The 26,229-nt window shown below is 37.1% G+C and overlaps 2 protein-coding genes and 1 long non-coding RNA gene across 3 annotated transcripts; 2 read left to right on the top strand and 1 right to left on the bottom strand.

Moving 5' to 3' along the window:
• On the top strand, positions 1 to 1,014 carry LOC148698206 (uncharacterized). Its single transcript, XR_015960355.1, has 2 exons — positions 1 to 367; positions 450 to 1,014. It is a non-coding gene; the product is annotated as an uncharacterized LOC148698206 (long non-coding RNA).
• Positions 1,015 to 7,934: 6,920 nt separating this feature from the next.
• On the bottom strand, positions 7,935 to 9,691 carry LOC137714748 (UDP-glucose iridoid glucosyltransferase-like). Its single transcript, XM_068453887.2, has 2 exons — positions 9,047 to 9,691; positions 7,935 to 8,921 (listed from the first exon to the last, which is right to left on the bottom strand). Exons 1-2 carry the CDS (start codon positions 9,519 to 9,521, stop codon positions 8,047 to 8,049), a joined length of 1,350 nt encoding a protein of 449 aa, XP_068309988.1. The 5' UTR covers positions 9,522 to 9,691; the 3' UTR covers positions 7,935 to 8,046.
• Positions 9,692 to 19,908: 10,217 nt separating this feature from the next.
• LOC137714939 (copper transporter 6) lies at positions 19,909 to 20,903 on the top strand. The gene has a single exon (XM_068454101.2). It carries the CDS (start codon positions 20,046 to 20,048, stop codon positions 20,517 to 20,519), a length of 474 nt encoding a protein of 157 aa, XP_068310202.2. The 5' UTR covers positions 19,909 to 20,045; the 3' UTR covers positions 20,520 to 20,903.
• Positions 20,904 to 26,229: the final 5,326 nt, after the last annotated feature.

Raw genomic sequence — 26,229 nt, 5'->3', positions numbered from 1 at the left:
CATCGTTTCCATCTATTAATTAAAAAAGCCAAATTATGCAGCTTATATGTTTTACCTTTCTTTCTCTCTCCTTTATTATGAGTGCCTTGTTTTCATCAACTAATTATAACCACATGGGCAGTTTTATACTATCATACCTCTCCCTCTATTTCTTTTTGGTATTATAAGTAGCATCGTTTCCATCGCCTTCTCTCTCTTCGACAAAAAATGCCACTTGGTCTTCTCCTCTCTCTCTTAGAACCAGGTCGTTCTCCCAATCAGACATTTCCCACCGCTTGTACAAGCTACTCCAAACCTCCAACTTTCATTCCAAATGCCCGGAATTCCAAAAATCCCAACGAACAAACAACATTCGAAGAAATCTGAGGTAGATTCTTTGAACAATCAAGTGGGGTTTGTATGTGTCGCTGAGATTTCCAATTTACTCTCTCTCTCTCTCTTTTCGTCAGATCGCAATGAAACGGAGAACAGACAAGATTCCGACAGGCCGCCTGTCACCGCCTAGACTGCCTAAATAGTGCCTAGGTGGCCGACTAACTCCTACCTGATTTGATGAACGTTTTAGCATAAATCTCGGTGGCACTCCACCGCCCAGCGCTTAGGCAGCCGCCTAGGTCGGTTTTTAGAACATTGCTCCACCATAACTGTACGGAAAGGGAATGGTTGGGGTGGCAGCTTTCAAGTGCTGCAGTACCAGCCACCCAACTCCAAAAGGGCTTTTCATGAAGGTTTTTAATTATATATAATAAGAACATTGGACTTACAGGTTAGTGTCGAGAAGTAATGTACTTGAATGGCTGGCCACTTTCTTGAATCAAGCTAGTGGATGGCATTAGGCTGCATTATTCAGTTAGTATATTTTGCATGATATATCGTTTTGTATTGGATAATTATAGGGTGTTGCAGTAGAGCTGAATTAGATCCTTTTTCGACTTTTAACTTCTCTTCACTGTCAATTCTCTACTGACACATAAATAGGCGACCCAGCTCAATTTACTTTTGTTGGTTGAAGCACACTTTGTTTTTTTGAATAATAGAATGTGCTGTTTCATCTGGTCTCTGCTTCTCTGTCTATTGTTCCACCATGGATGGGCATGCCAAGTTACTACTTTTGGAATTTCTTCAATTTCTGGAATTCAAACTTGTATAGTTTCAAATTTAAGCGGGTACTTTCGTTAGACAAGTGACGACATTGTTCAAGAATCAATTAGAAATGTTGCGGTTATAGGACTCTTCTGGTTTCCTTTAAGTACTAGTCCATTTGCTTTGATAACATTCCGAATGAGGAGGTTGGACTTTACTCTATTGGAGTTCCACTTCTGCGGGTGCTTTCGTTAGCAAGTGACGACATTGTTCAAGAATCAATTAGAAATGTTGCGGTTATAGGACTCTTCTGGTTTCCTTTGAGTACTAATCCATTTGCTTCGATACCATTCCGAAGGAGGAGGTTGGACTTTATTCTATTGGAGTTCCACTTCTGGGGTAACCTCGTTTTGTGTCGGGAGTGTGAAAAGTTTGTGTCTTTGAGTGATTAAATTTATGACATAGGTGCGTGTTCTGTGTTTTCCACTTTTTGTTTGTTAATAAAATTCACTTGTACTGTTGAGTTTGTTCAGAATCTTGTAAATTTAGTTCTTTTGTATGATTACAATATGTTCTTAGCTTTAGATCAAGCCCACCTCATTTTCAAATCCCGATGTGTCCGGGGCTGTGTTCATTTACTTTACATCATACATAATATCATGAATGATGAAGCTATAATTGATTTTGCTAATTTAGTATGAAATTGGATGTTACTCTGTTTATAGTATGAACAATGAAATTTATAAATGTGGGTTAGACTAGTTGATTATGCTAGTGTGTTCGTTCCTTTGCAGCCAAGTTCAAATTCTCATCCTCTCTGTGTCAAAACAAAATATGTTGATCCTTACATATGGTTGGCATATCAGTGGGACTGCTTCAGAGATACTCTCAACGGTTGAATTCCAACGGCAATGACTCTAAAACCATCAAACTTCCTTGTGTGCCGGGACTTGCTTTCGGGGGTGCCCATTTCACTGTTGGCCAGACCCCATGCCATTATATAAATCTTTATTGTCCATGAAAGCTATGCTTCCTAGGCTTACATAGCTGACAGAGAGTTTTGTGCTTGTTTATCGAGCCATGACATACAGCTCTGGCCATCTTTCAACAAGCTTATATACAGGTCAAGCATCGGAGATCTTAAGGTTAGTTTAGACATTGGCAAAAATTACGAAAACCAGAGTCATCCATTTCCCTTAAAGGGGTTAAAATGGTAATCAGTTAGTTGATCGATATTATGTATTTACATCTCATAGTTTATGTCAAGACAGAAGTCGAAAAAAAGAGATGTCTGATTCTTACCTTGAATTGGAATGTAACCATGTTTTAGGAGCCTAGGAATCACTTGGTAAGTAAGCATGTTTGCTGCACTGCTAGTAATCAATATGATGCTAGGCAACCCTAGATGATTAGCCAACTCTTCTGAATCCAAGCCAATGACTCCTGCAGTGGGGCTTTGCAGTGGCGTTAAAGCCTGATATCGCATCTATAAAGTTGTAGGACGAGGCATTTTGCTCACATAAACCATTGGACATCTTTAAGAAGTCAAAATCAGGGTAGTCCGATGGGTTGGGAAAGTTGAACACAATAAGAGCAACTGTGATGTTCGGCCTTGGAGTGAAGTATAGCGCCCAGTTGAAGCATTGGAGTTATGTGCCCTTGGAACGAACATGGAACCAGTACCAATCTCTGGCTCATACGTTGTTTTTCCATTGCTCTTAAGATTTGTGTAGCTATAAGGGAATACTTCAACTAAGTTAGATATTCATTCCTTGTGGCTTATAAAGTAGGTTGCATAGAAAAGTCAGTTCTGAAGTCCTTTGTATGGATGATTAGGATACTAATTAAGTTGGAAATTTAGGATATCAACTAAATTTCCTAGAAATTGGACAACCGTCTTACGTTTTGGAAGCGTCCTTAGATTAAAATAACATAGAACACTTTAGGGGTATGATTTGGGAAAAACCTATTGGGAAGGAAATTTGTTGGTAGACAATTGGCTTTATGAAGTAATAGTAAAATGTAAAGAGTGGTATTATGCTCACCCCCATGTCTTATCTTCCTACTCACCTTATACTTATACCTACCATAAAAAGTGAAAAACCACTTTTTTTCCCACTCACCATTATTTCCAAAATAACTCCTTCGGTAAAAGATAGTTATAATTTAAAAAAGGGAATTGTTATTGGCATTCCAAAAAATCTCATTCTACACTCCAAACGTTCTATATTTGGAAAGAAATATACATATGTGAGGAGTGTAGAATGAGATTTTTGAAGTGCCAATAACACTTCTCTTAAAAAATAATTATCCTTAAACAAATTACCAAACAACTCCAAATATCACCACCCACAACACCCAGCAGCCATCCTCGATCGCCAACCATCGCAGCACTACCACGTTTCGAAAACCGCTCTGGTGCCCATCTCTATCATTTACAAAGCTCGATCGAAGCAGATGTATTTACCAAAGCTGCCTTGTTCATTGACTCTAACATTTTTTACCCTTTTTTTCGTTATGATATTTTAGGTTTTTTTGTCAGTATAACTATTAGGGTAAATTACATTTTCATATCTCAGGTTTGGGGCCTATATCAATTCCTTACAACATCTTCAAAACATTTCACTTTCATTCCTTAAGTACTATTTTATTTCAACATAATACCTCCGTTACATTTTTCATCCATTGATCTATTAAATGCTGACGTGGCTGCAAAAAAAAAAAAAAAAATTAATTTTTTTTTAAAACCTGAATTTTCTCAACAAAAAAAAAAAAAGAATTGAAACCATCCCATCTCCCCGCAACCACCCCTCACATCCTTAAACCTGCAACAACAACAAGAAGAAGAAGCAAGAGGAGGAGAAGGAAAAAAAAAGTGCCCAAATCGAGTTCGTCCCTCCACACCCAAAAACCCACAACCTAGAAGAAGAAGAAGAAGAGTGCAACTGCAGCTCCCATTCTCCCACCCCAACCACCAACCAGTCCCTGTCATTTGAGTCAAAACCCAGGTCCTCTTTCATCCATCCAGGAAACCCCCACCCTTTATCTCTGTCCGAACACCACCCAAAACCACCAAAGACAAAGAAGGGGGAGCGAGATAGAAAGAGGAGAGTGAGAAATGGATTTCAATTTCAATTTCAACTCCAACAGAGCGGAGGCGGCCAGGGGGGGAAGGCAGCTGGGTCGCCGCGGGGAAAGGGGGTCGCGCGCCGGCGGCTTCTTCTTCTTCTTTGACTGGGTTTGGGCTGCTTTTTTTTTTTTTTTTTTCCTTCCTTCCTTCTTCTTGTTGTTGTTGTTGTTGTAGGTTTAGGGATGTGGGGGGTGGTTGCGGGGAGATGAGATGGATGGGTTTCAAGGTTTTTTTATTTTTATTTTTTTTTTCCTTCCTTCCTTCTTCTTCTTCTTGTTGTTGCAGGTTTAGAGGTATGGGGGGTGGTTGCGGGGGGATGGGTTTCTTTTTTTTTTTTTTTTTTTATTTATTTTGTGTGTGTGTGTGTGTGTGTTGAGAAAATTCAGGTTAAAAAAAAAAAAAAAAATCTTTTGCCACGTGGCATATATGTGGCAGTCACGTCAGCACTTAACGGATCAATGGATGGAAAATGTAACGGATGTATTATTTTGAAATAAAATAGTACTTAAGGTATGAAAGTGAAATGTTTTGAAGATGTTGTAAGGAATTGAAATAGGCCCCAAACCTGAGGTATGAAAATGTAATTTACCCTAACTATTATTATGTGGCAATATATGATTTGTTGGTCTTTAGGTCTTTGAAATTCATTTTATATAAAGATAAATTTGTCAATAAAATTATTATTTTAAGTGGATAGAGAGATAAGATATTGGGTTCGACTTAGTAGCACTCAATATAAATAAACAAACATAGATAAAAGCATAGACAGTTCAATGCGAGAGAAATTAATGTTAGGACAATCTTTGATTCCCTAAAAAAAAAGAGAAATTTCTATAAAGTTGCCACACTACGATTGGTGGGTGAGGCCAGATGGCAAAAGAGTGTGCTGTGTGTGCGGGCAGATGGTAGAGCTGCCATGCTATGGTTGGTGGGTACGTAAGACCAATGCGGAGAGTTTTGGAATATGGTCATGTGGTTTGGATGCTCGCATTGAATTTTTTCTCCTAAAGATGGATGAATAATTGTCTATTGTTTTGTATATTCGGTTACACAAAACCTTCTGTTATGGGGTACTGAACTAAGGCAACTCGCATTGTTGTCCTCGTCACAGCCATATGTGATGTTTGGGTACAAATTGTTTGGGTTGTGCATACAGCAAACCTAACTAAATTAAAGCCAAAAATCTAGTTGGAGCCTTTTAGTACCCGTCTCTAACTGCACCAACCACGCCTATTAATTTGGGGGAATAAATCAATGAAACAAGAGCAGAGAAGAGCAACTTTTCATCTATGATTTGTTGGGGAGATATTCTGCTCGTCACTGGATGTATACAATTGTGTCTACAACAACAACAACAACAAAACATTTTCCCACTAAGTGGGGTCGGCTATATGAATCATAAAACGTCATTGTTCTCAGTTCTGTGTCATGTCCTCCGTTAAATCCAAGTACTCTAAGTCTTTTCTTAAAGTCTCTTCCAAATTTTTCCTAGGTCTTCCTCTACCCCTTCGGCCTTGGTCCTCTATCCCATAGTCGCATCTTCTAATCGGAGCGTCAGTAGGCCTTCTCTCATATTTCCTTCAATTTCGGCTACTCCTACTTTACCTCGGATATTCTCATTCCTAATCTTATCCTTTCTCATGTGCCCACACATCCAACGAAGCATCCTCATCTCCGATACACCCATTTTATGTACGTGTTGATACTTCACCGCCCAACATTCCATGCCATATAGCATCGCCGGCCTTATTGCCGTCCTATAAAATTTTCCCTTGAACTTCAGTGGCATACGACGGTCACACAATATGCCAGATGCACTCTTTCACTTCATCCATCCATCTTGTATTCTATGGTTGAGGTCTCCATCTAATTCTCCGTTCTTTTGCAAGATAGATCCTAGGTAGCGAAAGCGGTCGTTCTTTGGTACTTCCTGATCTCCGATCATTACCCCTAACTCATTTTGGCCTCCATTTGCACTGAACTTGCACTCCATATATTCTGTCTTTGATCGGCTTAGGCAAAGACCTTGAGATTCCAACACTTCTCTCGAAAGGTTAAGCTTCGCATTTACCCCTTCTTGAGTTTCATCTATCAACACTATATCGTCTGCAAAAAACATACACCAAGGAATATCATCTTGAATATGTCCAGTTAACTCATCCATTACCAATGCAAAAAGGTAAGGACTTAAGGATGAGCCTTGATGTAACCCTACAGTTATGGGGAAGCTTTCGATTTGTCCTTCATGAGTTTTTACGGTAGTCTTTGCTCCATCATACATATCCTTTATAACTTAGATATATGCTACTTGTACTCCTTTCTTCTCTAAAATCCTCCAAAGAATGTCTTTTGGGACCCTGTCATACGCTTTTTCCAAATCTATAAAGACCATGTGTAAATCCTTTTTTCCTATCTCTATATCTTTCCATCAATCTTCAGAGATAGATCGACTCCATAGTTAAGCACCCTGGCATGAACCAGAATTGCCAAAATCCGTGTCTCTTGCCTCAATCTATGCTTAACGACTCTCTCCCAAAGCTTCATTGTATGATTCATTAGCTTAATACTCCTATAGTTCATGCAATTTTGTACATCGCCCTTATTCTTGTAGATAGGCACCAAAGTGCTATTTCGCCACTCAATTGGCATCTTCTTCGTTTTCAAAATCCTATTAAAAAGGTCTGTGAGCCATGCTATACCCATCTCTCCCAAGACTTTCCACACTTTGATCAGTATATCATCTGGGCCCACTGCTTTTCTATGCTTCATCTTTTTCAAAGCTACAACCATTTCTTCCTTCCTGATTCGACGGTAAAATGAGTAGTTTCTACACTCTTCTGAGTTACTCAACTCCCCCAAAAAAGTACTCCTTTCATGTCCTTCATTGAAAAGATTATGAAATAACCTCTCCATCTGTCTTTGACCATGTTCTATGTAGCAAAAACATTTCCATCCTCATCCTTGATGCACCTTACTTGGTTTAGGTCCCTTGTCTTCTTTTCCCTTGCTCTAACTAATTTATAGATATCCAACTCTCCTTCTTTGGTATCTAGTCGCTTATACATATCGTCGTAAGCCGCTAGCTTAGCTTCTCTCACAGCTTTCTTCGCCTCCTACTTCGCTATTCTATACCTTTCACCATTTTCATCAATCCTATCCTTGTATAAGGCTTTACAACATTCCTTCTTAGCCTTCACTTTTGTTTGTACCTCCTTATTCCACCACCAAGATTCCTTTTGGTGTGGAGCAAAGCCCTTGGACTCTCCTAATACCTCTTTTGCTACTTTTCGGATACAACTAGCCATGAAATCCCACCTTTGGCTAGCTTCCCCCTCTCTATCCCATACGCATTGGGTGATTACTTTCTCTTTGAAAATGACTTGTTTTTCTCCTTTTAGATTCCACCATCTAGTCCTTGGGCACTTCCAAGTCTTGTTCTTTTTTCTCTCTCTTTTGATATGTACATTCATCACCAACAAGCAATGTTGATTAGACAAGCTCTCTCCTGGTATAACTTTGCAATCCTTACAAGTAGGGATGTATAACCTTACAAGTAGGATGTATACAATTGTGTCTATGACTATATAATAAAGTGACAAGGAATATATACAGACACAATGTTGTATATATCTGGCGACAAAAAAAAGTTTCTTGATTGGTTCGGATTCGGAATCATATCAACATGCTCTATTCCTTAAAGTTCTGGATTTGTGTTACCAACTAACGCATAACAATAGGACACTTTATTCAAAGTTGAGGCGGACTACAAAGAAATTCTTTCTTGCATCCATCTGCAGGAAACTTTATTTAAGGTTGTGGTAAAAAACACATAATTAAAGTGACATGATAAGTTCTACAAGCTTATTCAAGAATTTGTAGGAAGAACCACCATTCCTTAAAGAAACTTCTATTTTCTCCTTCAAATCCTTGGCCCTAACCCTCATCACCTCCCCATCAGCATCTACCATCAGTTTCCTGACAGCTCTCTCAATCTCTCCTCTCTCTAACTCGTTGTCTAAATGTAGCCCTACTTTCCATACTTGGCTAACATACCTTGAATGCACCTTCTGATCGCCAAAAGACGGCAGGCATATCATTGGAATCCCTTCGGACAAACTCTCTAGCGTTGAGTTCCAACCGCAGTGGCTCCAAAACCCTCCGACTGCACGATGGGACAAAACTTCCCTCTGGGGTGCCCATTTTACAATGTAACCGCGTTCTCCAATAGCTTCTATGAAACCTTGAGGCAATTGCTCAATCCCATCTGAACCACTTACTGAGCCAGGTCTTATCACCCATAAGAAAGGCTGCTTGCCGTTAGCCAATCCCCAAGCCATTTCGGTGAGCTCTTTCTCACTGATGGATGCTACACTTCCCAAGCTTACATAGATAACCGAGCTGTTAGATTGCTTGTCGAGCCACGCAATGCAGCTGGTGTCCACTTCTAGTAAGCTACTAGAAGCTGCTGCTTCAATCTTGTGAAAAGGGCCTATGGAAAACATTGGAACTGGGCATTGTTGCTGGATCTGTGCTAGTGATGATTGTTCGAGACAATCAGTGGTGTTCCAAACGATTGCTGAAGCCGTTCTAACATCGCATGCATTAACGACTAGTTCTGAGTATTTTTCGAATGTGTCAAAGTTGGTGGTGGGTAGATCTTTCAACCTAAGGGGATGAAACCCGGGCACCGGACTCAGTGACTGAGAGTCTGCAAGGCCAACGGTGTTGTGTTCTTAGTTATAAGTAGGAAAAACGAATATGTGGGATAGAATAGCTTTTGCAGAATGATAGAAATAGTAACTGTATTCTGATTAGTAAATATATGGCACATACCTGGGAATGGGATGTGACCTTTTGAACGAAGTTGTAGGACAGCAGTACGAGCTAGGAAATTTGTAACGCTGGTAGTTCGTAGCATGATGTTTGGGATGTTTAGATCCTTAGCTACAGCTTTAGTGAAGTACATAAGGTCATCATGGATAACGCATGTGATTTTGTTCTCGGGTTCCTGTTCCTTAACTTGAGCCAAGCGTTGTCGGAAACTCACTTTGCAGTTAGCATTTATAGCCAGCAGAATGGCTACTAAATTCCCAGATGAGATCTCTTCACTAGTCAAGCCATCTTGTATTGGAAAGAAGGTGAAATCCAGGTGGTTTGAAGGGTTAGGGGAGTTGAATTGGGTGTGAATAACAGTGATGGAAAAGCCCTTTGAGTGTAGGAAGGAACCCAGCTGAAGCATTGGACTTATGTGACCTTGTAATGGACATGGGAATAAGACCAACCTGTTACTCTGTGTTTCCTTTTCCATCTCCCTCCTTCCCTCTTTCACTTCTCTCGTAGAGAGAGACACACACACACACTAAACGTTACAGTAATTGGAATTCTATATCTTTGATTGCTTCATTGAAACCCTTGGAGCTTTTGTAGAGGAGAGTACATAAATTAACCCTGGAAATGGCCCTTAACGCTTCTTTAATTTATTTCATAAGAAATGCAGAGAAATTATTTCCCAGGCCATAAACGTGTTTTTGTTGTTGGTGAATAATGTGAGGGCTTGCTTACATCCCCAATGTGCCATCCCGGCAGAGAGATTTTTACCGGTACACAGGGTGGTATACCACGTGTCACTATACAAATGGTGGGATATGTGTGCTAAAAAGTTAATAACTTAAAAAATAAAATTTCTCACCATTCTTATTAAAACACGTGGTGTACTACTTGTATTCATGTCACAACTAAAATGAATTATACGATGCCACGACTTTTAACTTCCTTAAATTATATTAAATTATTGGTATAGAATATCATGATGGTGTACACGAGCATATATAGGTGCTTTTTTTTTTCAAATTTATTATTATTTAGAGGAGAAAATAATTCAAAATTGTTACATTAGTTTAGAGGAGGTAAAGTTTTGGATCTTAGGTTGCATGGTTACAAATCTAACACACTATCTACTAAAATATTAGACTACGTTCGAATACGTAAGTAGTAAAGTTTCTCACTAATAATATAACAATTTTTTAACATGCACATTTCATACTTAATTAGTAGAATTGTCTTTTCTATAGAACTTTTCTTTTGGAGATATGCATGTGATTCCTAGCATTTGGTTGGTGGATTTTTTTAACATATTTTAACTTAAGAGACATTACGATAAGTTGCTTCATTGCTTGTCCTTGTTGAATTAGTATTCCTTCGATACGTAAAGTTTAATACCTTAACTTAATTAATTGTTGAACAATTATTCTCAAAAAAATAAAAATAAAAATAAAAATAATTGTTGAACAATTGTTTTACCTTTTTAAGGAAACATGTGGTTTTTGAAATGGAGAAATGGTGCTTACTTGCATAATGACACCTGGAATGTATCATTATTTTGTATTTACCATCTTAACTAAAAAAATGCTAAACACCACCAAAAATTAAAATATTATTTCAATAAGCCACCTACATATATATCCAATTTTTTTTTATCCATAAATAACTCAAAATCGTGAAGAGAAGTAATTTCTGAGCTCAGTTATAACCATCAGTTAAATCACATCTTTTGCATGAGCCCTACTTTTCGAGCTCAATTTTGTAACAAAATAATGATTTTCGAACTCTTCTTTTTTTGAAAAGGGGACCGTAGAAATCAATCTCCTTTCATAAATTCAAGCCCCCCAAATAATAGCACACACCTTCCTTCCCTAAAATTCCACAAATTTCCTGCTTATTGCAAATGTTGGAGGTCATTTTCTTTCATAAAAAAAAGAGGTTATCTTTTAATCTCTTGCATAATTTCTTGTACTTATTATAACTCGTCTCACCGTTTATAATTTTGTTGAAGATAAATGAATCGAATTTTTTTGCATTAAAAATCATATAAATGAGCCGATAATGAAAAAAAATTAACAAGTGATCGTTTTCATTTCTCACTTTCATTTGCGAATTGGCAAAATCATGACCTAAAAAATATCTGAATTTTGCATGAATCATAATCAGACGTAATAAAAATGCGAATGAATTTAATATAATAATAGTTTTCATAAGAACAAATTCACGCGCCAAATTTATGGTCAATCATCTTGGTCAAATGGAATTCGTGCAAAATCATGTTGAGCTGAATAAATTGCATGAAAGATTGGGTTCCTTCTGTCGTTATGTACTGCTCACAGTCAGACCGGGACCATTTTTAACATCTCCACCATTACTCTGCTCACATGCACCTTCATAATTTATTGTTCTTGCAATATTGGTAATGAAAATGAAGCCCAAATGGAATGGTGGGGTGGCAGCTTTCAATTGCTGCAGTAACCTAACTCCAAAAGGGTTTTTAATTAAGGTTTTTAATTATGATAAAGATGGTTAACCCCAGTTCCTGTGCGTAATTTTGTACTAGTATACAACATTACAACATTCTCTTCACTGTTCATATATTTTATGCACATTAAGTTTGATAATTTGATATCCGAGTATGAAGTCAAGTCTAGCGATATGGGGAAACGAGAACTGATCAATCCCCTTGCTCGATTTTTATGTTTAGGTTATGTAGAGTTTAGAATTCGTTGTCCCATCAATTGTTGTCTTTCAATTTGGCCTCACAAAAGTGAAATCTTGGATATGCAATAATAAGAAATGGAATGTTAAGTGATAATGAAACTACACAAGCATTCCTCATAAAAAAACATGTTTACAAGTGTTAAAGATGAAAGACCTACAAACTATTGACATTTTCCTATTAATGTATCCATGCATTCCTACACATATATTGCAGAAAATAATTGATTTTGACCTTTTCCTAGTGCAATCATCTTGTAATGTTGCTTGATCTATTTGATCTTTAAGTCCGATTTAGATGGGTTAGGTTTAATGTCTCTTTTTTTTTTTTTTTTTTCTTCTAAAGGGGTAAGATTTATGTCTTCCTTCTTTTTTATGTATTTTTTTTTATCCATTTTTCTTGTATCATATGAGGTGTAACTTTTTTTTCCTGTTATCAAGAAAATTCCCACGTTGATGTTTTTAAAAAATAAAAATAAAAATAAAAAATAAAGAAATGATAAGTATTCACTGGCGGAGGCACCATGAGACTAGGGTTGCTGGGACCCATCCTAAATTTAAAAAAAATGTATATATGTTAAGAAATTATGCATCGTTCTTTTGCTTGTAGTCTTCCTTTCCAAGTTCCAAATAGAACCCCAGCAGCCCATCTCTCAATTGAATTTAATTAAGAAACAATCTTCTTTGAAGAGTAATCGTTCAGTTAAAGTTATAAAAATTAAGAAACCATCCTCTTTCATAGAACAACTAGATTGTGGAGCTATTCCCCTTTTCTTTTTGAAATTCCATACATTTTGCCCAAATTCGAAATCTATTCAACAAATAAGTCTCAAATTTCTTTAATGCTCTTTTGTTTTCCTCTATATTTTACAACTTATAAGAGAGTTAGAGTTTATAAAAATTTTATTGAATTCACTGAGTTTAATAATATCGGTGGCAAGGTTATATGTGACGACCTGTCCTGAATTATAATATATTTTATCCTCAAGTGTGCTGAAATAACTATTTTGCCCTTGTGGGCCTTGTGACATGGATGTATGTATATAGTCTTCAATCATTTTTCCATCGACGTGAGTAAGTGGTATTCGACGTTATGAGAACGTGGATGCAAATTAGGGCCGAGTCAGGTATGTAGTGGAGATGTTGTAAAGGAATAAAGGAATTGGGTTGGGTTTTACTGCATAAATCCAAAGCATGCAGCCCAATTAGGGCTTGAGGCCATTTTAATATGGCCAACCCGTGGCCACACACACACGCACACGTGCAACCTGCATCCTCTCTCTCTTTCTCAAATTTTCTTCCCCATCCGTACAACCGAGAGCATTCACCTTCAAACTAAACCAAAACTCTACGGATCGAACTTGGTGTTTCCAGATTCTTACTCTTCTCGAACCCTAGAACATGGTGATACCTTTTGTTAACTGGTTTGACTTCGAAAACCCGAGACTCCATAAGCTCCAGCGAGGGGTGTAATTTTCTCCGACGTGATCGCAAAGGTTTTAGCTAGTTTTGGGACTTGATAAGGTACTATTCTTGCTCCACTAGCACTTTGGAACAATTTTAGAGAAGTTTTGACTTGGGACACTTGGGTTTATCGAGTTGCAAATTTGGCCGGACTATCGAAGAATTTTCCGACCATATACTATTGGTTTTAGGACTCTAAACAAGTGAGAATATGTTCTACTCATTTTGAGCTTCATTTTCGTATAATTTTCATGAAATTTGGTTGAAAAACGAAAAAGATATCAAGGTTTCAGAATTTTCCAGTTTCCGACGACGTAGACGACGGCTGGCGATGGAATTCGACGAACCACCGGAGAAGACAGAGCATATTCTGTCAACTTTGACGGAATATTCTTAACGGCGTCAGGTATATTTAACGGAATTTCTTATTATTTAACGGCATATTCCCTAACGACGTTAGGGTTACCGTCAGTGTGCCAGGCACGTGACCGCGTGTGGCCGGTACGTATGGCCATGCCTTGGCCAGCCCATGGCGACGCATGGCAGCACGTGGGACGTTGGAAAATTGTCCTAAAAATATGGGGATGCTCGGGGTGTTGAGTAGTCCACGATAGTATATTCAAACACCCCAATTGAGCAATGTATGAGAAGTTATTTCATAGTGATGGTTATGTGCTTAAAAATAACATTAAAATAGTTATTTCACATATAGGTGAGAAGTTTCCAAAGGACGAGCGCAGCCAAGCGAGACTTGGGGGTTACGACCTGGCTACATACCAATGAATGGGCTTTTGGGTTACACACACACACACACACACACACACACACATACACATACTTATATATGCCTTATGTTTCCCAGAAACTATTTAAATGGTGTTTACGTTTTAAATGCCATGTCGTATGCATTACATATTAGAATATTCTTTAATATAGCTGTGCATATTACTGCTCGATGTTGTGGACGCTCAGGTAAGCTTCAGGTGAGTATATAGCGATGGTTGTGATGGTAGTGTGTATGATTATGATGAGTTGCTTTCAGTGATTTATATCCTGCACCCTGGTGTTAATGCTCTGCTCGAGGGTAGGGCCTAGCCTTCACGTGATTGTTCACCTCCCACACCATATGCTCACCTTGGATCCAAGGTAGGTGCTAGCCTGTCGTACAGACCGCATTAGGTGGTTCCGACTTGTAGGTGACTTGCGATACTTCGCACAGCCTTCACGTGATCGTATCACTTGAGCGTACTTATTTACACCTAGCCTGTCGTACGAACCACATAGATGGTTCCAACTCGTGTGCAGGATTTAATTTGATTGTTGAGTTATAGATTTAGCCGTACAGGTCACGTTAGGTGACTCCGGCTGATATGTCACTTTATATTAATGTAATTCACTTGGCTTACTTATTCATGGTTGAGATGATTGTCATGGCATACACATGGTTTAGTTATTCTCGAGTATAATTTTCATATATGTTTACAGTATTATTTTCTGGGAAACTTATATGGGTTTTACAGTAAGGGGTTATTACATTTGAAAATATAAATGGTTTTGAAAATTTTGTTTTTGCCCACTCACACTTTCTATTTTACGCCCCTCCAGTATCTAGATAGAAGTCCTTGTCGGTGGCTCATGAGGACTTCACGGCAGTTCTGACAGACATTCACAAGTGTAAGGTTTCTTTTGTGATCCGTATAATTAGTAATTAAACTTCTGGACTGCATTCTGACACCTAAGCTCTGGTTATGTGTGTCCTTTACTCTAAACATTTTCACTCGCACTGATATGTTAGTCTAGTGTAATTAGTTAGCAAGTTTTTATTTATCCGTATTTTCATATCACGTTCACTTCTGCACAACGCACATGGCTATGTCACCCTCACGTGACAGCCAGCATGCCTCGATTGGGGTTGGGGTGTGTCATTATAAGTATGCTAATCAACACTTGAGTAATAATTCAATCATTAACAACCACATCATTTAGTTTACAAAATACAGTTTAAAATTTTAGTTTCCTTAGCATTACCCTAAGGGTAAGTTGTTAATTTATTAGCACAACTTTGACCGAAGGGCACTAATAAATGAAACACCTTGCATGATGAAATTTTGCGCGACGAAACACACATCATCGCGCAAAGTCACTTTGAGGGATGAAATTTTGAACTTCGTTGCGCAAAGTCTTGCACGATGAAATTTTGCACTGCGAAACAAACATCGTCGTGTAAAGTTACTTTACGCGACAAAATTTTAAACTTCGTTGCGCAAAGCCTTTACAAAAATAAAAAATTATTTTATTAAAACCTTTGCACGACGAAATCCAAATATTTGTCGCCTAAACCAATTTATTTTATTTTTTAATTAATTTTATATTATAAATTTTAAAATATAGTTATTTTCATAAGTTTTTATTATTTTTAAAAAACTTTGCGTGACGAATATTAATATTTCCTCGCCTAAACCCTATTTAATTATTTTTTTATTTAATTTTATATCTTATATTGTTAAACTATATTATTTTCTTAATTTTATATTTAATTTTATTATTTTCTTTGCGCAACAAAATTATTAGTGTGACATATTTATATGCGTTTTCATAAGAGTATAAATTTATAAAATTTGGTTTAATGACAAAGAAATTTAATTAGAACCAGTGATTTTGTTGTTTGAAATTAATGAGGAGTTCTTGGGTTCCAAACACCATGTGTACTCAATTTTTACAAATTTCTTTTCATAACAGTTCAAATTTATAAAATTTGGCTAAATGATTAGAATTTTAATTAGAAGCAATGGTTTTTTGTAATTTAAAATTAACTAGAGATCCTAAGTTCGAAATGCTATGTGCATGTTTATTTTTTTCAATTTTTACGAATTTTTGTTTGGTTGTTAATTTATTTTTAATTACTAGCTAGTAACTATGTGGGTTGCTATTTTTAAACATTTGTTCCAATTCAAGTCTAATCTTCAACAAGGCGTAATGTGACACGCCTCAACCCAGAATGTCCACTAGGACTCCGAATTGAGCTGTGCTGGCCGACACCTGGAAGGTGACGAAGTCAATATATACCGTCAAAAAACTAACGATGTTAAGGTTACCGTTAGCGTGCCAGGCACGTGCCTGCGCATTTAGCCATGCCTTGGTCGGCGTGTGAGGGCGCATGGGACGTCGAAAAATTATTCTAAAAATATAGGGATGCTCAGGGTGTTGAGTAGGCCACGATAGTATATTCAAACACCATAATTGAGCAACATATGAGAAGTTATTTCATAGTGATGGTTATGTGCTTTAAAATAACGTTAAAATAATTGTTTCACATATAGGTGAGATGTTTCCAGAGGACAAGCACAACTAGGGGAGACTTGGGGGTTACGACCCAGCTACATACCAGTGAGTGAGCTTTTTGGTTATATATGTATACACACACACACACACACACACACACATATATATATATATATATGCCTTATGTTTCCCAGAAACTGTTTAAATGGTTTTACGTTTTAAATACCATGTCGTACGCATTACATATTAATATATGTTATAATATAGCTGTGCATATTACTGCTCGACGCCATGGACGCTCAGGTAAGCTTCAGGTGAGTATATAGTGATGGTTATGATGGTAGTGTGTATGATTATGATGAGTTGCTTTCAGTGGTTTATATCCTGCACTCCGGTGTTAGTGCTCCGCCCAAGAGTAGGGCCTAGCCTTCCGGTGATCGTGCACCTCCCCCACCATACGCTCACCTTGGATCCAAGGCAAGTGTCAGCCTATCGTACATATCACATTAGGTGGTTCCAACTCGTAGGTGATTTGTGATACTTCGCACAGCCTTCACGTGATTGTAGCACTTGTGCATACTTATTTACATCTAGCCTATCGTACAGACCACATAAGTGGTTCCGACTCGTGTGCAAGATTTGATTTGATTGTTGAGTTATTGATTCAATCGTACAGGTCACGTTAGGTGACTCTGGCTGATATGTCACTTTATATTAGTACATTTCACCTGGCTTACTTATTCATGGTTGAGATGATTGTCATGACATACACATGGTTTAGTTATTCTTGAGTATAGTTTTCATATATGTTTGCAGTATTATTTTCTGGGAAACTTATACGGGTTTTACAGCGAAGGGTTATTACATTTGAAAAGATAAATGGTTTTGAAAGTTTTTTTTTTTGCCCACTCACACTTTCTATTTTGCGCCCCTCCAAGCTCTAGATAGAAGTTTGTGTCGGTGGCTCACGAGGACTTCACGACGGTTCTGACAGACATCCACCAGTGTAGAGTTTAATTTATGATTTGTATAATTATTACTTAGTCTTCTGGACTGCACTTTGATACCTATGCTCTGTTTGTGTGTATCTTTACTCTAATCACTTTCACTCATACTTATAGGCTAGTCTAAGGTAAGATAACTAGTGGTTTTTATTTATTCGCATTTTCACATCGTTACCACTCCTGCACAGCGCACATGGTTACGTCACCCTCACGTGACGGCCAACATGCCTCGATTGAGGTCGGGGTGTGTCAGTATTGTTACATCCCACATCGCCCAGGGGAGAGGATCCTCTATGCCTTATATGTACATGCCCACCTCCATATAGCACGAGGCCTTTTGGGAGCTCACTGGCTTCAGAGTTCATCGAAACTCCAAAGTTAAGCGAGTTTGCGCAAGAGTAATCCTAGGATGGGTGACCCATTGGGAAGTTCTCGTATGAGTTCCTAGAAACAAAACCATGAGAGTGTGGTCGGGGCCCAAAGCGGACAATATCGTGTTACGGCGGAGTCGAGCCTGGGATGTAGTGGAGCCCAGGTCGGGATGTGACAATTTGGTATCAGAGTCAATCCCTGGCTGGAAGTGTGCCGACGAAGACGTCGGGCCCCTAAGGGGGGTGGATTGTTAAATCCCACATCGCCCAATGGAGAGGATCCTCTATGCCTTAAATATACACACCCACCTCCATATAGCACGAGGCCTTTTGGGAGCTCACTAGCTTCGGAGTTCATCGGAACTCCAAAGTTAGGGAGTTCGCGCGAGAGCAATCCCAGGATGGGTGACCCACTAGGGTGTTCTCGTATGAGTTCCCAGAAACAAAACCGTGAGGGCATGATCGGGGCTTAAAGCGGACAATATCGTGCTACGGCGGAGTCGAGCCCGGGATGTGGTGGAGCCTAGGTCGGGATATGACATAATGCGTAGACTAAAATTTTAGACCAAATTTGCAAATCATATGACGTGTCATCAAAAAGTTTCATTTAGTGCGTATTCATTACTTATACATATCCTTAAAGACTCGAAAATATCATTATTTTTTTAGTCTTATATTGACGAGGTTAGTAAATAAGAAAAAACACCTCATGATTTATACAAAAACATACTTTAAAAGTTCAAATGGAAGACAAAACTCATAATCTATCTACTTGTAAGCCTGAAGTTTTTTTGTTTCCTTCTGTCGATACAAAATAAATTAGTTTTTCCGTGTTTCTAAATTACTGAGTTTGAAGTGCTTATCCAAGTATAATTTTATCGATGTCTTACATATAAAAACAAATAATTTTTTTATATGAAGTGATGACACATTTTTTGGTGTCGTCCTGAGCCTCAAAAATCTCTAGACCGGCCCTGCGTAAGAGGTTTGTATAAACTCGATAAACTTCAGGAATGTTAGTGTTATTAATTCCAAAATAATTAGCTAAACATCTAGCAAATTTACTATGTCAATTTTTGCCTTATATGTGTACAGTGGTAAGGTAAAACCGTAAAACACCGGACTGTGTATTGTTCGTCCGATCTCTGTACTACTGCACCACTTCTGTTTCATCTCTTGGCTGTCTATTTTGTACTGTCGCCATCATGTCATCCATCACCGCTGGATGCGCCCAAACCACTTGGACAAACGCTGGCCACGCCAAAAGGCTTGGACAACCGCAGGCCACGTCAAAACGACTTTGGCAGTATATCTCTTTATTTTGCCCAAATGCATGCCGTGCCGTGCCGTGCGCTACATGTCTTTTCCATTTTCCTAGTTGTTTCTTTTTCTTGCTTGAGAGTGCTGTGCACCACCATGGTCCATGCCATATTAACAAAACTAATTGACAATTCCCGATCCTCAGATTAAAGAAAAATATATCATCAATAAAGAAAAAATGGTTTTGTCCAAAAAATAAAAATAAAAATAAAAATGGCAATTTCAACTGTGTGGTTTTTTTTTTTTTAAAATTCAAACGGTAGCAGTCGACATGAGTTTAACTAACTTGCCTAAAATCACTTAGTATTATAGTTTAGTGATCTTCCTCTTTACTTGTAACGAAAGATTTAAGTTCGATTCTCGTTAAAAATGAATTCAAACCAAATTATTATGACTAGCCCATGATGGGGGCTTAGCACACTCACCCACCCTTAGTCTCACAATGGGTTAGCAATAATGTAGCTTAAATTCGCCTTTGACGAGAGTCGAACTTAAGACTCTCACTTACAAGTGAAGAGACCGTAATACTAAGTGATGTGTACAATTTTTTTAAATAATGTTTTTTATTTTTTAATTTTTTAATTTTTTAATTTTTTAATTTTTTTATTCATTCAATCACTTGTATAATATCCTATGGTTGCACTGTAACTTACCAAAATGCTAATTTCCCGGTTTAGTTTTAACCTTTGTACGACATATTACGAGCCCCGATGTACTATCAGAGACTCATTAGATACCCAAACAACGTGTAAATACCCGAAGTAAATGCAAAGGATAGCGCCCTCACTCATTTCAACACCCCAACAGAAGCAAAATTTAGAGAGAAGCAGATCCTAGAGAAAGAGAGAGATGGAAGGGATGGATCACGGCCATGGCATGGGTGGTATGGCACCACCACCACCATCATCCATGACGAACGGTACGATGATGCACCATACGATGATGATGCACATGACCTTCTTTTGGGGCACAAAGGCGGAAGTACTCTTCTCCAAATGGCCAGGCACAAACACCGGCATGTATTACGTATCCATATTCTTTGTCTTTACCCTAGCTGTCCTCGTCGAGTGGCTCTCCCACTGCCGTCTGATCAGGCCCGGCGCAAGTGACGTCATTTCTGGACTGGCACAGACTTTTTTGCATGCAATTAGGGTTGGGTTGGCTTATTTGGTGATGTTGGCCGTCATGTCGTTTAATGCGGGGGTGTTTCTTGTGGCGGTGGCTGGGCATACTGTTGGGTTCTTGCTTTTTGGGAGTAGGGTTTTTAAGAAGAAGCCGGATGTTGATGATAAGGGTTCTGATCTTCCTCCAATGAGATGTTGATTATATGTAAATTTTAAAATTTATTTATGGAATTAATTAGGACATTTTGGTTTTTTAGTTTGGTGAAGCATCTAATGCTCAGATGGCTGACGCGGTGACGGTAAGGGATGCGCTAGGGGGTTGTCGGAGAGAAGGATTTACAAAGGTAATTATCGAGTCAGATGCTCAAGAGGTTGTTCGTATGATTAATCGAAGAATGGTTATTGATGCGCAACTGGAAGGTATTTTGCACGATATATGGCACCTTGCAAGTGTTATGGAATCGGTGGCGTTTGTGTTTTCTCATCGAGTAACGAACAGAGCAGCACATACTGTTGCAGCTTTCATGCAATCTGTAGAGAGAACTTTTATTTGGAATTGTATTAGTCCCGATTTTCTTTTTAATATTCTTATTGAGGATGTGAACTTATCAATTAAACTTGATTGAATAAAATCTATCGTTTAAAAAAAAAAAAAAAAAAATTCATCGTCAGATTCAGATTTTTGCAGAATTATCTCTATTTTTTGGTCAAAGAATCTGAAAAGGGTATTAAATATTTCCTTAAGTTAGGTTTTATATGTGTGGTTGTGAAGTGGGAAGTTGATTTTTCATTTTGAAATGATTGATATAAATATTCAAAATTTGTTAAAATAAAAAGTGTTCGAGATAAAAAGTCAGAGACTAGTTAAAGTAGTTATTTGATACTCTTCACCCACTAAAATAACAAAAATTTAACAAACTGTTGGAGATGCTTTTAGGATTCATGGGCTAACATTTCTTGCTATGTGGGCTTCGCTTAATAATGCAGCAATAGGTCTGGGCATATTTATTTTCTTTATTTTCCTTCGCCTTTCTCTCTAATGTTGGGCCTATCGTTCGGCTGCCGTCTAGGATTGGGGGGGAGACTGGAAAAACAAGCAGAATTGAACCTCCAACTAAATACCATGAAGTCCAAAAACTCAAAAATCCGAATGACTGGGAAAAAGTTCGATCGTTCCAACTTATAGTAGGCAGAAAGTTTGGTGCCGTGACATAATACAAGGGCGTTGTTAAGTACTCAAAATATATTATTATGCACTCTAAACAATTATATTTGGTTGCAAGAATGATTGACGACGTATTGTTTATGTATTGAAGGCATAACAATGACGTAACGATAATATAATGACGACATAATAAACGCTTGTCATTTATACAACCAAATATCAAAAACAAATTATTCATTCTAATTGTTAAAATATAAAGAGAAATTTGCGTTTAAAAAAAAAAAAAAAAAGTGTGGAATGACTTCTAAGTGTCAATGGATAAACATAAAGTAATGCTTTTCTATCATGAAGTGGTGAACAGAGATGGACTCAAAGAAAGACGATCTCAAATGAGGGGGGATAACGGTGGAGATAAAATATATCAAAGGCTTGTCATAATTGTCATTATTATTCATTTCCATTATTAAGTAACTAGGTTACTTACATGCAGATAGATGTTCATTGATATATGTGCCATTTTGTGTAAAGAAGCCAGAAGCATTAGGTCAACGTAGGTCGCCAACTCTGTCAAAGTGAACTTTCAAGGCATGGACTACCTTTGTGGGTATAAGAACCTGGGAACATCGTATTCGTTAACAATAAAAATATTAGTCTAAACTAGGCATATGTAGTAAATTCTCTTTCAATGTATAAATGGAAACTAACAAATATGTATTTACTATATAAAAGAAAAGATTCATTCACCTGAAGTCTGCGCTACAACTTCCTAGCACAAATATCGAGGCATCACGAACAATCGTCGCCTAGAACAAATATCGTCTCAGAATTCTTATCGATAGAACATGTTACTTACATAAAACACATCCCCAAGGACGTTCTAGAATGATTTGTAACCCATTGACCAAACTTCAACCGTCAGTCAAAGGTCGATGGTAGGTTCCACAACCCTACGTAACTCGATCTGGAAGATCTGCACCTTAGATTTCTAATCTGTAATTTCCAAAAGTTTCAATAAGCTTCTAGAAAAACATCCTAAAGTTTCAGAACGATCAAACGGTCAGATCTCTGCCAATCGCTAAAATTAAGTGGCGGCCGACGTTTAGATTTACAAACTTAGAAAACCCATCTAGGAAGATCTGTACGTTAGATTCCTGACCCGTCAATTCCTAATATCCTAAAATATTATGTATTACTATTTATTAAAGTTTGGTGACGGTCCAATGGTCGGGTCATCGAATCATATAATAACCAAGTGGCCACCCTTAACGGAAATATAACCAAACAACGGAATTTCGTTAATCGGATGTCTAATATGAAATCAGGGCACCTATTTTAGCTTAGGTAGGTCAAGTGGTGTCTCTACCCACGCTCCGCCGTCACGCCCGCCTCACGTGACGGCCGGCCACCCCGAGTTGCAGGAAAATCTAACTATTTCCAAAAATTCTTAAATTTTACTGGAATAAAGATCTCAATGAGTAGAGTAAGTTTTATACCTATGACTAAGTCTAATTTGGCCGGGAAAGGCCTCACATTGGCTCGCACAAATCAAAAACTTTAGAATGGTTGAGCTTCGATTCGACACCTCTAGTGCTCTGCCGCACCAACCAAGGCTTGGTACTTGTTCTTGGGTTCAAGAAGAGTTGAACCATGGTGGTGGTCGACGATGGTTCATGCAAAATCAGCTGATCGTCGCCAGGCACCCACGAAACCCATCAATGCAATCTTCACGACACCAAGGCTAAAATCTATCGAGTTTTGGGTGGAAATAAAAGAGGTGTTGATGTTGAGTGACTTCCCAGTGGTGGGTGGCTGCAAATTGCAGCAGAAATCGCCTGAAAAGGGTCTGAAATCATGGCTTTCCGTTGGGTCAGGCCACTGGTCAAGGAATAACCCGATTTGGCTGGGTTGATTTCCCCTGGTTCCTTTCCTTTTCTTCCCTCTCCTTTGTCTCCTTTCTCCTGGTTCTCATTGGTCAGTCCTTTTCTCTTCTCCCCCGATTGGGCAACTCTGCCCCCTCCTTCCTTCTCTGTTTGTCCTCCTCTCCGATTCCTTCTTCCTTTTTTCCTCATTTCTCACAAAATAATCTTAAAATAATAATATAATAATTAGAAGAAATAAAATAATAAATAGTAATATTTACAAAAGTACTTTTTGGATTTGTAGTTCCATGACAGGAAAAAAGTTCGACTGTTCCAACTTATAGTAGGCAGAAAGTTTGGTGCCGTGACATAATACAAGGGCATTGTTAAGTGCTCAAAATATATTATTATGCACTCTAAACAAGTAGATTTGGTTGCAAGAATGATTGATGATGTATTGTTTATGTATTGAAGACATAACAATGACGCAACGATAATATAATGACGACATAATAAACGTTCATCATTTCTGCAATCAAATGTCAAAAACAGATTATTCATTCTAATTGTTCAAAATATAAAGAGAAATTTGCATAAAAAATAAAAAAAAGTGTAGAATAACTTCAACGTGTCAATGGATAAACATAAAGTAATGATTTTCTATCATGGAGCGGTGAACAAAGATGAACTCGATGAAAGACGATCTCAAATGAGGAGGGATAATGGTGGAGATAAAATATATCGAAGGCTTATCATAATTGTCATTATTATTCATTTCCATTATTAAGTAACTAGGTTACTTGCGTGCATGATGCAAACAGTATGATAATGTAACATGACTTTCTTATCCATATGTTAACTTGAAGGACTAACGCCTTATCAAACATTTGTTGTTTTTCTTTTTTCAAACATTTTCTTTCTATATCAAACATTTGTGTCATTGAAGTGCGGTTGGTGTGCGTTCAAAGGGGTCATTTTTGTGATTGTCATAATTTGAATTTTTTAATTTAAATTTTACTAAAAAATAAATCTAAATTACTTAAATTACTTCAAAAGAAGTTTACTGAAAAATAAATAAATAAATAAAGCTAATACTGTTGCCTGACATTTTTATTTTTATTTTAGGGTTTTTTTTTTAAATTTTACTCCTTCAAGAAAATTGAAATTGAAATAAAATTGATGTTAGAATACATATTGATTATAGTCCCTTGATGTATCCTTAATTCAAAATAATTAATGTGCATTTTATTTAATATCTCCCATTAAATATTTAAATTTATTAATATACAAATTTTAATTTATTTTTTGACCAAATTTTTTTTTTAATTTATTAATTTTATTTAACATTCTTCAAACTTGAAGGACTCAATTAATGTAGCTAAATGTTAGTACCAACATGTATTATATTGAACTAATGTATTTAAATGTTAGTACCGAAATGTATATATTGAAATGTATTATATTAAATTAATTATTAATGTACCTAAATGTGTACCAAAATGTATGCACCGAAGTGTTAGTACCGAAATGTATTATATTGAATTAATGTATCTAAATGTTTGTATCGAAATGTATGTACCAACATGTGTATACCTAAATCTATGCACCAAAATGTATAATATTGAATTTAATATACCTAAATGAAGAAGACAATGTTCATCGAAATATATTGTATAACAAATAATGTTTACAACAAAATATATTACGATAATGAAATAAAATTATAATTATAATGAAATAAAATTAATACATTAAAATTAGGAAGAAAAAGAGAAATAATTAAAAAATCAAAATGTAATTAATAAAGAGAGTTTTAACGAAACACTTCCTGTATTGTTTACTTTTAACGAAAAAGACATTTTTCCTCTAAAACATTTTTAGTCTAAAAAGTCACTCCTGATACTATTCACTTACATCACATTTTTGTCCTTTTGATTAAAACTCAAAGTTTTCAAATCATTTTCATTAGTTTTCCTATTAATAAATGAGGTTATTAATGTATCAAGGGACTAAAATTATATTTTGATCTTACTCATAGTTTTAGTCTAAAAGTCATCTTTGCCAAGGATTAGAATGAAGTTTTCTGTTTATTTATTTATTTATTTTGGCCTAAATTGTACACTTGTGGATTGAAGTACTTTTAAAATGATTGAAAGCGTTTTTAGTAAGTGTGTTTTTGGGCTACAAAAGCACTTGAAGTACATTTTGGAAGAAGCACCAATTATGTGAACAAAGTTGAGGTTCCACCATAGAATCAATTAGTAATGTGAGAAGTAGCTCAAATTCTTATAAGCATACGCAACGTCTCTCCTTTCCTTGATGTGGGATTGATACTCTTGACATTATGTGCTTCTTGCAAGACACTTTTAAGTGCTTATCCAAGACACTTAAAGTGCTAATTCAGAATTTACTTGTCTAGACATTATGTGCTTCTTGCAAGACACTTCAAGTACTTATCCAAAACACTTCAAGTGTTGATTCAGAATTACTTGCACTTTTGCAAAAATAATTAGTTCCAAAAGCACGTTTGGTGAAAGTGTTTTTGGGTTCTAAAAGTACTTAAAGTGTATTTTAGAAGACACGCAAGTTATGTACTTCTTGTAGGACATTTCACGTGCTTATCCAGGATTCACTACTATTTTTACTAAGAATTAGTTCCAAATTCGCTTTCAGTCATTTTAAAAGCACTTTCAAACTTGCCTAAAAGCTACTTTAGGTCCAGATTCCAAATTTGGAAAAGCTTAAATATTTGGCTCCAAAATTTAGACCTCATACATTCGAGATGGCCTTATAAGTATAACTAATATCTGTTGCATTCAAGTTTTCTCGTTGTTTAATGAATGGGCATGGGAACCAAATATATATACATTCTTGAACTCTTTCTA

The sequence above is a fragment of the Pyrus communis genome, chromosome 3 (genome assembly GCF_041283825.1).
Source record: "Pyrus communis isolate YQ-2024b chromosome 3, ASM4128382v1, whole genome shotgun sequence".
Lineage (NCBI taxonomy): Eukaryota > Viridiplantae > Streptophyta > Magnoliopsida > Rosales > Rosaceae > Pyrus > Pyrus communis.
The sequence above is the reverse complement of the archived record's forward strand: the minus strand, read 5'-3'. Positions and strand labels throughout refer to the sequence as shown.